We start from the raw sequence: 18,750 nt of genomic DNA, 5'->3' as shown, positions 1-18,750 counted from the left end.
TTATACTAAAAATAACGCGGTATTAAAATTTGATTGTCGACATAAAACGAAAAATTGTCATCTAACGTAACTCTACATTCAACAAAATACAATAAGTAATTTCGCCGGAAGTTCATTAACACTTACTTCGAAGTAAGATACTTTGATGAACTTCGGGTACGGTTTAAAACAAGTTTACATTGTAAAATATATCTGTAGTAAGAACAAAAAACATTTGCAAAAGAAAAAAAAAACGTAAAAATACAAACCAACAACGGAACTGGTCAGAGGCGAAATTGGCGATGGGGGGGGGGAGTATTATACAAGTGGGTTTGTTTGTTTGTTTGTCTGTCTGTCTGTCTGTTTATCTAGGCGTGATATGGCCGCTTAATATTGTTTATTCTTTTGGTCCCGTTTAATTAAACCAATTGTTCTGGTTGGGGTTAAACGCAAAAACTAGCAGTCGACGTTGTACCACCAATCGCAGACACCCTTCTTTTCGCTGAAGACCGTACCGTTCGGACACAAGAAGCTGTGGCGGTGTTGGCTACTTCCTCCGGGACACAAGTGCCACACCTAGAATGTAAATGGTGGATCAAATCCCGGCTTAATATGGCTGCGTGGCGCCAAGTGTTTGTTTGGCTTTACCTGACAACGTGTTTCCGGGTCGGCGTACATTCCTTGTTTTTTCTGGGAGCAGTCGAAGGAAGTCGAGGGGATGGAATCGTGGACTGGGAAGTCAACTCCCGGAAGTCCCTTCCGGTGGAAAATTCGGTAACGTCCGGCTGAGGCTTTTCGGCTCAGATTCTTCTTGTTCTTGTATTTCCTTATTGGGGGTTCATCGTCTCCCGCGTCATTCGTGAACTTTACCTGAAAGCGAGTTATTTGATTTGATTTCAATGACAAATAGTTTGTTTCGGTACCTTGCTCCTTCTGGTGAAAGAACCCAACGCTTGCAAGTCCATTTTGAAGGCCAGAACGTCAGCGGGGGCTTCCGTCGTGGGTTTAAACTTCAAAGAAGGTTTGGGTACGAATCCGTCCAAACTGTACATGGCCGGCCTGGATGGTTTGGGTTTTCTCAGCTTCTCTAAGGGTCTCGACGTCGTTGAGGGTGGTGCCTTGGGCCGGAAACGTCGCGTTTTCGGTCGCCTTCTGTGTGGCCAAGAGACAAAGTGCTTCTCTTCGGTCGAAGCCCCTTCGAGGATGTCCACCGGCGCTTTCGTTGTTGGTTTTAACGTTGTCGTAGGTGTTGTAAAGGGTGAGGTAGTCGTTACGGCTTCGTCCGAAATCGTCGTTGTTTCCAATTCCTGCCACGTTGTCGTTGTTGTAGGTGGAAGATCCGTCGTTGTAGTGGTAGTAGTTGCGGAAGTGGTGGTTCTCAGTCGCGGTTTACGAAGTTGAATCGTTAATCTGTGAACTTTGTTCGTGGTGACATTCTTACGAAGAGAAAACTGGAATATATGTATTAAATTAAATATCAACATAATTTTAAACTAATTGTTAATTACCTTGGATTCTGGTTGGCTTTCACTCGGCGCGCACGCAACCAGACCTAAAAAATATAAAGATAAAGATGGTATGAAATATTTTTGGCTTTCAATGTATCGCTAATGCGAAGGATTAAGTAATGATTTCTTCATTTTTAGGGTTCGGTCGAGTTTAATTATAATTTATTTATGGTCACTAAGCCAGCGTATTTCCGCACCCTTTAAAATATAACCATCGTATCCCTATAGTAAAATAGATTCTTCCGGGTTTTTGTTTGAAAGATAGTTACGAAAATATGTTATAAACATACGTAATTAACAAAAGCCGTACTAAGCGCGCTTGTTTAAATTCCAACGCCTTTACTTCGAGGAGGTATGTACGTACCTACGCTATACATCTATGGCGGCAAAAATTGAATCTGATCTGGCTTTTACATCTAAGCTAAGAGTAATTATTGCATTAAGCCGTGCCAACCTATAGTCTTAACCCAAGTTCCGAGAAACCCTTCTTAGATATATGTATGCCAATTAAACGCGTATATTTTGGGAGAAAGTATCATTGATCTAGTGGACACGATTGTAGCGTAATTACACACTTTTATCAATTTTTCCGAAATGAAATTATTTTCGACGAAGCCTGTTTATTTAGTTTATTTATTTCCGAGTTATTTTTCAGGCGACGTTTGCGAGATTGATAAGGGGGGAAGGGTATAGAATTACGCGTTTGATTATTAATAGCGGACACGAGTCGGGGCCTGGCGTGATTACAGTCATTACGGAGTGACCACTTTCCTCGCGCCGCTCCAGGACATGCCAAAACTTCTCTTTCTTATTAACCAGCTTTAAAAAAGAAATGTTACTAGTACTTATAACTCTGGAAAATGAAACCGAATCGGGGATAGCGTATCTGTATCTACGATGTAGGCATAATTGGAACGCTTGGAGCGGCGGAAGCGAAATACATATTTTAATAAAATATATTCCACACGTCGTGTATTAACCGACGAGAAAAAGTTGAATACTTTATAACAAGATGAAAACGACTTGATTTTTAAATGTTTATTTTGGCTTAAATTTGAGCGCTCAAATACTACAGACTCGACAAATAAACGTCATTAGAATATCTGTAATAATATTAATTTTGATTGGGAAAATTCTAACCAGGAAAAAACTTTATTTATTATTCGTTAATTACAGATATTATTTCGTACCATTGATGATACGTCATCAATCATCTAAAATATTCGAGAGAATTAAGAAATTGTCAAGTATAAAAATGATAAAGTTTATGTAGGGTAATCTTTCGTAACCTTTAACCTATAATATGGCGTGGAAGGATTATATTCTCTACTCGGTTTATATTGACCCCCAGGGGCTGATATAGAAATCCTCAGGATTTTCTTTTAAATTATATAACTAACTCCTTTCTTCATTTAATTTTCTTTTTTGTGGGACAACGATTTTAAATTCTTTTAATCATTTTTGAACAATATTGGTTATACCGTCCCAAATACAAGAATTAAACTATAACAAACGTAAATATAATTAATCGTTACAATATAAAAAAGAATTAATGGCGTCTTCCAAAAAAATTAAAACTGGTTCCGTGTTAAAAGAATGAAGCAAAAAAGTAAATCCCTTAAAATTAATTACTTTTTAAATACTTTACTAGAAATTAAATTCTTTAAAATTGTAAATTGGAAAATTTTTAATTAGACATATTGATGCGAGACACGCTTTCTTTTTATTGGAACTCATCTTTAAAGGGGTAGTCTTCCAATTTTGAAATTCTGACAGAATTAATTGAGCTATGATTAAATTGCGTGGCCATTGTTTTGGATAAATGGCGCTATACACAGGCGTGCGTGGCGTGGCCCGGGCCTTGTTAGGGTTAATGGGTTCGCCCTCTGAGAATTTGTTTTGACGGCTAATTAGAAAGGCGCTCATTTTAATTGCCCCTTCAGAGAATCGTCCATTGTGTATCCGCAAAAATTGAAAATTTATGTTAAAATTTGGACCAACTAGAGTAATATTAAGAAATTCCGTTTTAATGGTTCACTAGATCATTTTTCAGCTTTTCTCGGAAGAACGCCCTCGTTAAGGACTTTGAAATACCCTTTCTTAATTGCACGCGCTTATTACATTTTAATTAAAAACTCTTAATGTTGAATTAAACGCTGATATTAACTAACTATAGTTTTCGCTTAACTATAAATAAATCGTGAATGGATTCTAGTTTGATGCCAAAATTATATTTAACTACAATTAAATGAAGATGATTCCGTCCTTGATTTAACGACATTTATCGTAATTAAAATTAAAATTGTCTATTGATAAAATACAATACGTGCTATTAAAATATCATTAATACCATTTAATATTTATTTTTAGCTTTAATTATAGTTATTGGAATATCACCCAATAATCTAAATTAATAAAAAAATTATTTATCTATATTTCCCTATTGGTGATGATTAAAAGGAGATTAGTTTAATTGTTTATTAATTACAATTAAATACGTTTCGTAAGAAAAATCCCGATTCATTTGAAGACAAAATAACTATAACGTCCTTGTATACAGTTAATGAAATTCTAGAAAAGGTTTCATATTTTATTATTTTGAAAATTATACTTTAAACGTACTCGACTAATTTATTAAATACTTGGCCTTCTTTCCAAGTGCATGGGAAATGTGGTGAAGAAGTTAAATTTGACTTTAATTATTAGTTTGAGAAATTAAGTGTCCCTCGGTGCTGTGGTCAAGTGTCATATCACGCCGTAGAATGGATAATGAAATTGCCTGCCCGGGGAACGATACGTTATTTAATTGACGGAGAAATGATAGATATCCTCGAAATATAAAGCGATTAACTAAAGTTTAATTATCTCGAAATTATTTAAAAATCTGAGGTATATTTTTAATTTTATGTGGGTCAATTGTTATAGCGGCTACGTACGGTGTTTTTGAGTGTTTTTAAAAATACAGGGTGATTCATTTCGTAGACCTTCAGTCAAGTAAGCACTCGAGGGGGGTTTATGAAGCTTTGTATCGAGACAATATTAATTCGAAATACCGTAACCCTTTCAGTACCCGGGTTCAAAAAGTGGCCCGTTCTTAATATAAATATACAACGATGACCCAACCTTGGGTGCCTGATAGAACCGTCGAGGTTAATCGCTTAATATTAATTCATAGATTAACCTAGAAATAATCTTATCTCTCTTAAACGTTGACATCGAAATTAAGGAATTACTGACGATTAACTTATTTTTTTTAAATGACCGATTTAATCCGCAATTAATTGCTAATAAAAATGGGCGTGTCCGATTAATTACGCGATTAATGCCTAGCGTATTAAATTAATTGCCCCCATAAACTTAAAGATTTCGTTACTTCATCGATAAAAAAATATATTATAACAATTAAGAAGAAAAAACAGAAGCGTACGAGACTCGAAGTTTTTATTTGGTATTAACGTCAAATTGTAAGGAGATTCCTTACTCGGAGAATCTGATAGACTTCTGAAAGATAAATCGAAGAACTTGAAAATATTTTGAGGTCAAATCGTATGACGACGGCCTTGCACCTTCCAAAAATAGAATCATTAGAACTTTAAACTTAATTAGCCCGCGCTACGTGTATGTCTCTTACGCCAGACCTAAGGTGTTTCCTTATCAAAAGAGGATTTAGAGCTAGTGGGGGAATAAACCTTCTCAATAATATATTTAATCCAACGTCTAAAATGGCCCGGGGATCCGAACGTACCCTAACTTAAAGGTAGATTCTTAACAAAACAACATTGAGGTATTAAAAATTCCCACATATTGTTATAAACGGTTCCCACGCCCTCTCCCTTCTCCGTCCACTATTGGAATCCGAATTAAATGGAAGCCCATTTGAGGGTGGTGTTTTAAACACCCGTTAACCGGCTATTTCTGCTTCCCCCGATCTACCTCTATTCCGCAGGGATTTATACAAATTTTGTTCCTCTTAATACACTTTTTATTTCCTTATTACTTAGCTGAAGGCAAAATTTACCTTTCGAACTTGGAAGTCAACTTAAGTGACTCGGGTATTAAGTTTATGTTAAATATCTACGAAGAGATTTACAAGGCATACTGCGCCACTGTGTTAGGGCTCTATTTTTGGTACTACACGTGTAGTTTCGTGAAAACGGATTCGAATAGCTTATCATTTTTAAATATAACAAAAGAACTTGACTGTATAATATTTTATACCTTTGTTTAAAAATATGGCTAGGGTTAATGCCCCTTTAAACTTGGTTTATTTTTTTAAAATGATATATTTTTCTTACGAAACTCGTAATTAGTTGAAGTTTTAAATTCCCACTGCTTTAATTAATTTATAGCCAATTATTCAACATCTTTCAATAAGTAAAGAAAGAGTTGACATCTATCATAGGCTAAAGTGGTTTAGAAGTAATTGCTAGATTTTTAATGGTTTAAACTTTGGTTAATATTTGAGATAGTAAAGAAATGCGGCGCATATTTGATGTAGGTTATACCGGAACAAAAAACCGGGGTTTATTATTTATAAGTATTTAATAATTCTGATTTTTATAAAATTATAAAATTGATAGTTGGTAGCTGGCCCCGTTACAATCGTGAAACACGAAGCTCCTAACAAGCTCTATTACAAGCCACTATATACTTAACGTAAACTATTACAAAGTATTAAAAGGGGCATCTTTCTTGGGTGACCCGGCTGGCCGGACGCGCGCCAGAAGTAGAACGCGAGGGCTACAATTTAGTTCAACTCATTTTTTCTTTGAAATATTTAATGGATACCTTGGTGGTAGTGGTGATATATGGTAACGAGACATGCGGTTTCGTTATTATTTATCGTCGTATTGTTCCTAATTGATACACGGCGCTCGTCCCCGTCAAGGGAAACTGCAATTTGACACGGGCTATACCCGCCTACACTCTTACAAGGCCCTGGTATTCCCACAGAGTTACTGGTTTCCGTAAAAGAATTTTTCACCAATCTAAGATTCGAATTGTACTTAACAATTAATGTCTTACGAATTAAGGTAGCTCGTAAATCAAACTAAATAAATGAGCGGGTGGAAAATAAATGATGAAAGTGGTTTTCTACGCGTCTATTAAAAATCATTTAGAAAGAAAACAAGTTGGCTAGTCGACCAAAATTATACTACTCTTCTCAAAATTAATAACTGGACTCAACTATCACTGAAATAAAGTAGAATTAATATAAGTTTTGGGTATCAAATCTTGGTTGTACTACATCTACAACTGCGGGCACGTTTACGATAGTTTCATTCAAGATCGATAGCGTGGCGCGACTAAAAACGGCTACTCGTATTGATTTGAAATGCTTATTATTCTTTTGAAAGGTAAAATATTAAACGAAGAAGGATTTTAAAACTATAATCGATTCAACATTCAACTAGTTTACCGATTTCAAGATCCTCAACTCAAAGTGGAAGATAATCGGTTTTTTTTTATTTTTTTTTTTATTCCAACTGTAAAATTCGTTTTCCCATAAAAAATACTCGATTTGGAAATAATCCTGAGTGAAAGTCGCTCTTCGGATGGGTTAATCACTTTGCCGTGACCAGTTTCTAGCACGAGTCCGAGTGCGCCGAAATCTTTTGTAACCGGGAAAACTTCAAATATTGATCGGGGAGTATTGAGTTGAACCCTTATGGCTGGTAACATCGCTATATTGGAAATGCTTCTTTAAGTGAGGGTCGTAATTGTCTTGACTTCCTTGTTTCTGTATATATATATATATATATTTTGGTAATATTACCCGATTGTCGCATTCGGTATGGATCCATTAATGACCCGACGAGTGTTTCGACCTTATCCTAATTCAATATTATCCATTCAATTGGAGTTAATTCCTAGAAAGGCTGGCAAATAGAAATGGTTGAATGGTGTCTTCGAGTCTATGTTTATTTTCGGATTTCAAAGTGATCGGACTGGTCTCGAAACCAGAAATCAAAACTCATTACTAAAAACGATTTCAATGATTAAAGATTTGCGCCAAATAAATTTCGCCTTAAATTATTCCTAAACTTTAAAAGGAAACTTTTTTAATTTTTAAAATAATTAGTAATTTAAGTTTTCTGTCGATAAATAATTACGTGTCCCTCGATACAAATTAATGCAAATTATTACAAATAAGGAAAACGAAGTTTAATTACTATTAATTCTAAATTATTTCCCAAAGTATAAGTACTCGTATATTTTTTGCAACAATCATTAGGTACAATTATTTGCATTTTGAATATGATTAATTTTAATTTCGGGTAAAGTGAAATGTTAAAATCATAATAACGATGTCTATTAGCCCCCGGGAATTTATTATTTAATGAAAATTCGAAAATAAAAAATAAAAAATAAAATAAGGATATAAAGATTTAGAAAATGTCAAAAATATTGCGTGAAAAAATAATAATTCACGTTTTGTAGTAGGGTATATTAAGATAAATTTCGATACATTTTCCTAACCTTTTTTTCTAATTTTTCTATACCAAAAATATTTTGAGTTAAAAGGCCTTTAAGGCAAGCTTGCAATCTCGGTTCGTTTGGTCGAATCCGCCCTCGCTCTAGGGTCTACGACAAGAACTTATGAATGGTTCGACCCTGAACACAATCCAAAAAGAGATAGCAGCAGCCACTCGATATGTGTCAGAAAAATTAATTTCTCCGCCTCAGGTTTTGATACCTAAATTTAAAAATATTGTGCCAATTTTGTAACGTTCGAAATATATTTTATTTTATAAAAATATAAATATAAGTGTTTAATTTTAGTCTGGAAATTAATGGCTTTTTATATTTTTAATTTAAAATAACTCGGGTTAAATTAAGCTCAAACTTCGAGGTTTATTCAGCAATTTAGGATTTTACGCAACTTCAAGGTTGAGGTTTTCATGGTAAAGGAAATAACCTCTGAAAAAAAGAAGGAATTGAGCAATTTTCGCAATTGAATTGCGCGCTCTGACAATTTCAACGCCTGCCTTATTGTTTGAGGTTTTATCCTTTGATTCAATCAATGAACAATAAAATTTCAAATTACAGTTGAAATAATTGCGAATTAACTTGGCTCTGTTTTCTTTTTTGCAATTTTCATTTATATTTCTTTGTCCATCTCTTGGATTTTCGGTAAAGGTCACCTTAAGCTTATTCCACCCACGTGGGACGTGTCTTATGTCAAATACTTATATAATGAAATTAAATATAAAATTAAACTTTCTATTAAGTTGAAGGTTATTAAGGTTAAAAGATGTGTGTGTGACAAGGCGTTTCTCGCGTTAAAACGGACTGTAATTAGTGGTCCACCTTTTGTAATTCGACCTTCAAACGTCCACCGCGCGCTTTTGTTTAATTCATTGGGCAAGGTCACCTTTTGAGATTAAAGTACGCATTCAAGATTTAACTTTGAACAAAATAAAAATTAAATGTAGGTATATTAATTCTTTAAATTGAATATATCTAACTTTAATCGGTATGTTTTTTAATAAAACGCGGGCTGGCCATTTTTTATCAAGGGCTGACTGACCTTGGAAGCAGAAGGCACCCACGCCTACAAACATAGCGTATATCACCCTCTTAAATTATCCCAAGTTTAGCCGTAATAACATGATAATTATAATTTTTTGCTTAGAATTTTTTATGAAAATGTAAATTCGGGGTAATACTCTAAAATATTTCATTACCATGTTTAAAGTGCGTTTCATATTTTCATCATTAATATATTTATTTTAATAGCAATTTAAGATAATTAAATTTCTTTTCTATTATTAGGTAAGTAAACGATGAATAGTGACTAAGAGATGGCCTCAGATTCCTGGCTCTTCCGGACATCATCGTGTAAGTACTCAAATACTTTCAATACGATTTTTCCATATTTTACAATCGTACGATCGATTGCACTCGATCATAAATCAATACGATGAAAAGCGTATCGAAAATCGTCATCGTTACGATGATAATCTCGTATCGTAAATAAACTCGCTCGACGTGATATCTCTCTGGCTGGCAATTTAAACGAAACCACGTGGTCGAATCACTTCACACGCACACACACACTCGCGTCACGAACGATTCTTTGACAAATTGGTTTTGAAACAAGAATGGACCACCCCTTTAGAGCGAGCCTCTTTGGCTTCTCGATGAACGCCCAAAACGTGTTCCCCTAGTAAAGCACGCCGTATAGTTCTTAACCCTAAAGTCTCTTAGATACATAGTATAACAAAAGAAAAGAAATAATAAGTTAAAGACTCGGCGCAGGTTCACGATCAAGGGGAAAAGCTTTACGCGTCTATTACCGCACTCTGCGTGCACTTAAAGTATCGTTGAACCCATAATCGAATTCGTAAAACCCCCACCCCCTCATAAACAAAACGAAAGTCAATATACTTAAATTCCAAGTTTACGTACTCAGGGTTATTGGGGTGTATTTTTATACACGTGAAATTTCCATGTAATTTTTATCTCGAGCAATTTTCGAGTGGGACTCTAACACGTATTTCACGTAGGTGGTTCAAATTGTCGTGAAGGAATTTAAATTTTTTATTTAGTATTAAACTCGACGGAGGTATATTAAAACGAATCAATTTCAATATCAAGGCTGGGTTATTTTTAGATGTTTAAAGGGAATCTGACCCTATTGTTATTCGTCCCACGCAAGCCTAGAAGGGTTGCATTTGCTAATTTCGTCAAAACAACTGAGTTAAACCAGATCGAAGTCTCTCGATTCATTGTCGATTTCATAATCGTCTTAATGATCACCACGAACTTAACACGATGACGATTATTACGATTTAAACGAGATCGTGTTGAGGTTTAATGTTATATCCGAGATTTTATTTTCTCACCCCGCCCAAATTGAAGTATAACTTATGTCCTCGGGGCTCTAATTCAGTTTCGATTTCAATTTGTTAAGGATTAATATCAATTTAATGACAACGTTGTTACCTGCAGAATCGAGTACGAACCCCCCTTCCCTCCGACCGCGGTGATGTAACGCTCGCTTCGTTGAGTCATCTAATCACCTACTATATGATGAAGGCGCCGTAATATTTTTAATATCACGGATTTTGATGATATCCTGCGATGATTGTGTATCAGTCACGTGATTAACGAAGCGTGAAATGTTTGATAGAAAGTCTTAACTTTAATTTACCCCATTAGTAAATGTTTATCATAATGATATGCTATAGTTAAAATTATTTATCAATTTGGTTCCGGGAAATGTAATTTTTTAGGCAAATTTAATATTATATGGGTTAGAGAATTGGGCATATAGTTAAGTAACTATTATTTTGCGCTAATCATCTCTTAAAATTAAATTAACTCAAGTACTTAATTAAATATTAATTATTAATTATCATATAAGCGGGTCAAACTTTAAAGTAGTCAATCGCGTTCGTAGTCGTTCGTAGTATTTGAGAGACTTGCTTTTGAACCAAAATTAAGAATCCTCAACTACTAAAGTTGGCTAGAAAAATTACACCAAAGCGGATGTTAGATCACAAACTACAAATAAAAATAGGAGCTAATTTTAAAACAAAATAAACATTAAAAGGAATAAATTTGCAAAAACTACAGTGGCTTAAACCGTGTCCGCACCCAAATTCGGAAATCATTATGATATGGTCAGTGTACCGGTCATTAGATGGGGTAGCCAAATACGTTAGGGAACAACACCAATATACGTAAATAACGAACGTAGCTAAAATAAGGTCCTATTTTTAATTTTAAAAACAGAGAGGAAAAGGGAAATATTGAAGCAGCGCGCGGCGACTTTAATTAAAATTAGGGGAAACTTAAAAAAACGAAGTATCTAAGATTATATTATTATTAAGTCGGAGGAGAGTTAAGTAACGTATATATAACATTGATATTTTTACCGGGAAATTAAACGAAAGTGTTTTTTCACCTTTTTAAATTGAAAATATCGTGATATTCCCAATTTAAACTAAAGTTGTTGAAAAATATAAAAAAAATAAGAAGTTGGAACATATTTTTTTTTCTTGGCGATTTTTGAGGTTAGAAAAAAGGCGAGTGAGTTGATGCTACGTAGCTCGTTGCCACAGCTTCCTCTAAGGGCATTTTTAAAAATCTTTTACGTTTCCTTATCCATCTAAACTATTTAGATCGGATTCATAACAATTTGTACAACCTTTCGCGAACGAATTTCCCAGGGCCTGTAATTGTTAAGATTTCCAAATTCCAGTTGTATATAGGTATTATAATTGCCGCTGCCGCCGATGTTTGAAATGAAATTGGATTTAACGTTTTTCTTTTAATGACATAAAAAGGAATCAGTTGATTTTTAATTATCTTTAAAAAGAAAACCCAACAACTTGGATATCGAAATTGGATTAATCAATAACATCTCATCGATTGGGTTTTTTTTTCTTTAACTTCAACTAAGATTAATTGATGGCGGCGTTTTGGGGAAAGTGAAGTTATTAGCGTAAACATTTGGAAAACGGGAATTATTTCGGGTTGATAGATTCTAATCAAATTCGTATTGCCCTTTAGCTTTTAATCAGCTTCTCCTTTTCGTTATTTTTTTACCCGAAGGTATTTTATACGTAAAGGCGAATAATAAAGAGATATTTCACGGGTCATTAGACTCTTAATTGAAATTTTGAAGAAATAATTATTTCAAAGTTTATTTCCTGACAACATATTCGATCCTCGCCGATAAATGATCGCCAAGTTTATAAACTTTGAGTGATTGAATCGCATTTTGATACTGGCGATTTTTGATGATTGAATTAATTGAGAGATTTAATGAATTTATTTAATGAATCATCGCGGTTAAATTGATAGATTTTAAAGCAATTAATTGATATTTTTCCTGATGTAAATTTATTTTAATATAGTCAAAAAAACCGTTTTGCTTATTGTTAATTTTTTATTCAAAAATCAAATTTATTTTGCCCATAAATTAATGATTTCTTCAGTTTATTCCAAACAAAACTTAACGATAGTTGTCGTATAAAAAAACCCCCGTTAAAAATCCTAATTAGTATATTTTTGAGGCTAACGTTGTCTATCCCAAATCACAGCGGAGAACAAAGGGACTCCACCTGAATTAAATTTGCGCCTTTAATTCTAGGTATTTTTTTTAATGTATTATGAAATTGTAGAAATTTTCCTATTTAATTTTTTATATTATTTAGCTGCCGGTTGTACACAATGAATATATAGAATAATAATACAACTGTATACGAGGAGTGGAGTGTAGTTCTGTTCTGGGCTGCTTCGGGGTAAAAATAATTATACTGGAAATCATAATAGGGCAATAACCGCGCTCTCTACCATAATTCTGAACGCGCGGTGTGTCTGTCCCAAAGGCGAATGTTTTTAAGACAAATCATTGTTATTAAAGTATACAAATGCAATTTGTACGTTTAATAACGCGTTGTTTGACCCAGAGATTTGTGAAAGTCTCTATACGTTTAAGGTCGAGCTAATCATTAAACGAAATAAATAATTATTATATCATTTTTCCGTGAGAATGTTTTGGCGAATTTTCTAGTCTATTTAATGGGAATAACACCTTTTATAAAGGAAGGTATGTAGGAAGATTAGTTTTACGTAGCTGCAAGAATTGGGAAGTGAAGGGTTCACGGGGTCACCTTTATAAAAAATAGGTACTTGGTGATCTACCCTTTAAAAATGGTATTTGAAGGTATAAAACGTAATTTCGCCAATTTCTAAAGATCTACTCTTTTAGAATTCCGATTTAAATCGCCGTATGTTAACGTAAATTTTAAATTCGTAAAAAATCTGTTAAACATAATTTTAAGTACCACTTTTTTTTGTGTATAGTGATTTAATGCATTTCAAATTTACTTTAAAGTGTCTATGCATGCATAAATGGAGGGGAAACCTTGGGAAATCACTTTCTTACAAAATTCGGTACGTAAATATGTCCGTACAACAACTATACAATAAGAAATAACAAAACGTGGTAATTTCCATTCTATTTAAATCATTTTGAAAACGCGCTTAGAAAAAGACGGTATTTTGATTTTAACCTTCGGTTTTAAGAGTTCTTATTTTTCCCCTTCAAATATCGTAAGAGGGAGAGATATTTTGACTTTTACCCAAAAATAACGCGTTCTTCGAGATAAGAGACTGTCTAGTCCACATATATATATATTTGGTTCGCTTTTACGCTAAAATAGAGCCCGAAAATCCTTAAAAGTAAAACAGGTTGGAAAGTTCTTGGGACACTCGAGCTGATCAAAATATCTCGTCCCAATTATGGGGAATCGTCCTAGCGCTTCTTCACGTTTAAAAGACGCTCTGGGAGTGCCCGGGGTTTGGCCCTATATCCAAATATAAGCTATTTATCCTTACGAAAATAAAGCTTACCACCAATTCGGGGCCCCTCTACCTTAACTTAGAATTAAGAACAAACCCGACCTACCATATAAATTATATTTTCCAACAAACTTTAATCCCAAAGATATTTTGACTTTTCCAAATATCTTCCTGTAGTTGTTGACTTAAGTATTTTAATACTCGGGCTCACCTCCCTTAGTGTAGGTGTAGGTTAAAAGTTTGTAAAGGTCATCCTTCCTTCGGTGTCACGTGTTTTATGATAAAAATAATTTTCCCACGATAACCTTTAGTTCAAAACCGCGATTGACAAAATGTTAGGGCGAATTGATACCTAATGTTTTACATGGCGCTAAAAGAAGTAGTTCTGTACTCCTAGAGTAAGTTTTGAGTGATCTGCCTGACTCGTAAAAAGTCATTTTGAACGATTAAGAGGCCCCCCATTTTTACGTAATTTTGATGGTTTTTTCTATTCTACCTAGACCATGCAAGGAGCGATATCCGGTGCTTATATCAAAGTTATTCTTCCACCGGAAGCTATTTCCAAATAATGATTTTCTCGAGTGTATTAACTTTTTAATAATCCATCTGATTGAGCGAATTTTTTTTTGCAACGGGGTAGAATTAAAATTCTCGCTTGATTTTCGAGTTATTAATTTTGAGTTGAAAAGGCTTTCCATAGGAAACGTTGCGTGGGTTTTGATGGACTATATAGGAAATGACCCCGTATAAAGCGGACCCGTTACAAAATCGCCACCCCCCCACCTCCCCCTCCCAACCGGTATTATCAATTAAAAATAAAAAATAATATAAAACGAAAAATATTAAAGATATTAATTTATGTTAATGTTAATGGCGCGCGCGTGCAACGATTATTCCTGATTTATAACGGTTTAAGATTACCGTGATTAAAATTATAATTAAAGGAAGTTTCGCTGGCTCGATCTTCTAATGGAACTATTTTAATTAATTAAAAAAACGAAATGTTTATATAATTAGTTTGACCATCCCGGAATCTAACGTTTAATAAATAAACAAATGTTTATCCACGATTTTTAAATTAATTTAAAGAATAAATATTAATTAATGCCGCCAATATTTGTTTTAACGCTAAATCAAATCAAATCAAATTAAACTAAATATAATTAATCATCACGCCTTATTTATTTTTAATTTCTTCATAAAATAATTAAAATATTTGCAAACTTACCAAATATCGCCAGTAAAATGATTCCTCCGCGAGTTGTTTTCATTTTATTTTTTTTTAAACTTAATCACTCGCTTTCTTTAAATAGAAAACAATTTAAAATTTAAGGGTCCTGTTTCATTCGGAACGATTAATAGTTTTTCTCAACGCCTTTGAACGCGACAATTCCGACGATCCTTTAAATTCAATCGATAATTTATAAATTGACGATATATATCGGACTGTTTTTTAACACAATCTATCCTTATGAAATGAAAGAACAAAATGCGAGACTGAAAACTTTCAACTCCGATAAAAGTTTTCTTTATTTCTTGGCGTACCTATTGAGATTTTGTAGTTTATTGAAGGGGGATAGAAGTTGGACTGAGGTTAGTTGAATCGTGTTACGGGTACTATATACTTTCTGTTTCCTTAGGGGCCGCTTCGGTCAAGTCCTGCAGCTCGCGCTCGCTACTTACTTACTATCTTTCTGAGACTCTCTCTCTCTCTCTCTCTCTCTCTCTCTCTCTCTCTCTCTCTCTCTCTCTCTCTCTCTCTCTCTCTCTCTCTCTCTCTCTCTCTCTCTCTCTCTCTCTCTCTCTCTCTCTCTCTCTCTCTCTCTCTCTCTCTCTCTCTCGCACTGTCTTGTAAGGCAGATCCAATTAAATGGCCTACTTCTGCTTATACCACCGATTGATTTCTTTTTTTCAAACTGTAAACGGCCCTTTTTTCTGCCCCTATTGATCTCTAATAAAATAAGCGTGAAGATTTTTGTCAAGCGGCGTTTAATTCGCCTTCAAAGATATTATAACAATTGATTGTTATTATTTAAACGAATGAATTGCAAAGTCTACTATACTGAAAGATTTAATATAATTTCAATTTTAATTCGGACAAATTCAAGAAGATCAACAAAAGTTCGCTTGACATAATCGTAGACTGTTCAAGATGTCCGCTCTAATTGTTTCTGAAATATATCCTTACTTATCTGCGGGTTAGGATTGAACTGTCAACTGTTTATAAAGTTTGACAAGTCGCGGTGGTCTCGTTATAAATATTGCTTGACAATTATTTTACCTAATTCTTTCGTCGTGTTACGTCGGATTAAGATATAACGAGCCAGTTTTCCTAAATACGCTACCTTTGATAGTTAAGCCGAGTGACCAAAAAACCTACACACGCTTAATCTTTAATAAAGGGTCCTTTCGATAATTGGTTATAGGTTTTAAAAATGTTAACCCTTTTTTGTGACGGGCGTAGATTTCAACGGCGTTCTATTTAAAACATTAATTAAAATGAACACTTTTCAATATTAGCTAGTAATTAAAAGGCAACACCGCCGGATAGTCAAATGAATAAACACGTGTTGACGAGAAAATAACGAGTGTAAGGGGCGATATGATTATATGGAGATTGCGATCTAGATGCCGGGTAAGCGGCTAAAAGAATCAACGAAGCATTCAACGCTAAACACATCGAGTCTAGAGAACGAGTTTCCTTCATTGTTTTCTTCCCTTTTCACTCGTTACGGATTCAAAAATAACTTCTTTGTAGCCATAAATCATTTTTGTTGAAATTTCATATTGCCGATGCATTTTGCTCCCCCCCTCTCTTAAGGGGGGTTGGTTAGCAACACCATGCATTAAGTGATTATTACGAAAGAGCCAGTTTGCGGCCTTAAGATACTCTACAATTTTTCATCCTAGAAATAGAATTTAATTCGGGTTAACTCCGGCAGACTCTCACTCAAAATGATACGAATTTATTTCTCTCTACCTCGTAAAGTATAATCTCCGATTGATGATGAATGAAGCTCTAAAAATAACGCTATGAAATAAATTAATTTCTTCCCACAGAATTACAAATTGTTATAATTTAGAACTATAAGGGATAAGAGGATTCGCCATAGTTTTACTTACATTTCCTGAAATTATTCCGTTTCTCCATCCATCCGGATTCCGAAATAGCATTTTACAATTGATGCCCACGAGTTAATGGTAATTTAAAATTGATTACACTGACGTACTCACGTTTAAATTAATTCAAAATCCCCCAATGCTATCTTATAATTTATAGTTAAACTTATCTTGAGTTATGAGGTGAAATATTCAAAGCAAAAATTAAAATAATTATTTCTCTGGAAGCGCGTATTGGTCACGTGATTAAGTGTTAATTGGCGTTAAATTACCTTGACCTTACGTTAATTAAATATAATTAAAGGTCATCGTATACGTGATTACGCGGCGTAAGATCATTTTTCGTTACCTTGAAATTACTTTGAACTTTATTATATAATATTATACAAAAAATATGAAGGCATCTCGTAACCTCTGATTAGGGTTTTCCAACTCTTTCAAAGAATACATCGTTAAAGGGCGGACTTAATGTTAAAATAAAAAAACACTCGTCAGATCCGGGACCCATAAGATAACCGAAAGCTTGACCTTCAACATGCCTCGTTATAAAATGCAAAATAAAAATATTTCGGAAAAATAATTTATCTCTTTACGTCGAGTTGTAATTACTCGTATTGATAATGGGGTGCGGTTATCTAATTTTACCGAGCATCTTCCTCTCTCTCGGGGTACCACCCAAAATCCTTCCGTAATAACGAAAGTGAAAGTAAAAATCTTCCCACGTGAATTTGAAACCGCGCCACGCACTTAGCAGCCTAATTTCTAATTTCCAATTTCAACAAATGAAAAGAATAAAAAAATCGAATGAAAAGAGTGAAAGTTGAACCAGTTGTATTTTTGAAAGAAAGTAGAACCACCGCTTCGGATAAAGGCCGGACATTAATGACAAAGTACCACCACGCCTTACCCTTAACAATCCAAGCAGTCTTTTTTCAAAATTCAACGGACTTTGAGAAATTATTATTTAATAGGTTAACAATGGGAGCTCTTGTTCGTCGTCGCCTTTTCAAAGCTAGACCGAGTGAGACTGAAAGTGTTTTTATTTAGATAGAGTAAAAGAACGACACCAGTTGTTGTATTCTTAATTCACTTTCAATTTTAAAGGATCAGTGACGCGTGTAGTTGCACCTCAATTAGAGACGGGAAAAGCGAAAACTTAACCGTTACTTCACTAGCACTTTAACTCTCGTCTAGAAATTTAAGCACTCGTATCGCCCTTAATACGCCTTCGATAAAAAGCTTATAACGTTAATTCAATTTACAAACAGCGGAAATCATTTGTTTACAAAGTAACTCGCACTCGGAATCTTGGATTTAAAGAAAATGTTCTCTCTCACCCAAAGTTTATACCGTTTGAAAATTATCGCGAACGATGCCAGTTGGACGTTTCTTTCAAATTAGTTGGCAAGATGTTTAATACCAAGTTTATATTAATTAATTAAATTGAAATTCTATATGAGACGAAACCTATAATTACAAATCAATTGAAATTCATAGTTTTCCACAATCGTATTCGCGTTGAATACGTAAAACAACGCCCTATCAAAGAAAGCGTCAGAAAAAAATGGTAAAATTGATTTTTCAACTTGTTAAACAAGGAATAATTAACACTTACTAACCGAATCAACGCCGCCAAATTAATAAAGCTGTCCTTGTCAATGTCATTTAATAAATTAATTTCTATCGGCATTAAAATATCGCCAGGAATTTGCCTTAAAGGGTTCGATGATAACAATCATTTTGAATATCAGTTATTCATTTGTAATCGTGTCACTGACCTTCGGACAATTTGATTTATTTATCCGCGTTTTATTTTTTTATTATT

The 18,750-nt window shown here is 34.2% G+C and overlaps 1 protein-coding gene across 1 annotated transcript; it reads right to left on the bottom strand.

Moving 5' to 3' along the window:
• Positions 1-34: 34 nt before the first annotated feature.
• LOC149702138 (uncharacterized) lies at positions 35-15,366 on the bottom strand. Its single transcript, XM_089867068.1, has 5 exons — positions 15,034-15,366; positions 1,488-1,531; positions 903-1,430; positions 628-849; positions 35-555 (listed from the first exon to the last, which is right to left on the bottom strand). The coding sequence occupies exons 1-5, from the start codon at positions 15,074-15,076 to the stop codon at positions 436-438; spliced, it is 957 nt and encodes a 318-aa protein (XP_089723194.1). The 5' UTR covers positions 15,077-15,366; the 3' UTR covers positions 35-435.
• Positions 15,367-18,750: the final 3,384 nt, after the last annotated feature.

Source organism: Phalangium opilio, unplaced genomic scaffold (assembly GCF_054372755.1).
Source record: "Phalangium opilio isolate 3A_F unplaced genomic scaffold, DU_Popi_V2 ptg000017l_1, whole genome shotgun sequence".
Taxonomy (NCBI): Eukaryota; Metazoa; Arthropoda; class Arachnida; order Opiliones; family Phalangiidae; genus Phalangium; species Phalangium opilio.
The sequence above is the reverse complement of the archived record's forward strand: the minus strand, read 5'-3'. Positions and strand labels throughout refer to the sequence as shown.

Bases quoted from the DNA above. Each gene is read 5' to 3' on its own strand.
- LOC149702138 (XM_089867068.1), bottom strand. From the start codon at position 15,076: ATGAAAACAACTCGCGGAGGAATCATTTTACTGGCGATATTTG. The intron at 1,431-1,487 runs GTAATTAACAAT...CATATATTCCAG, and splicing joins AAAGCCAACCAGAATCCAAG to TTTTCTCTTCGTAAGAATGT. The intron at 556-627 runs GTAAAGCCAAAC...TTTACATTCTAG, and splicing joins ACCCGGAAACACGTTGTCAG to GTGTGGCACTTGTGTCCCGG.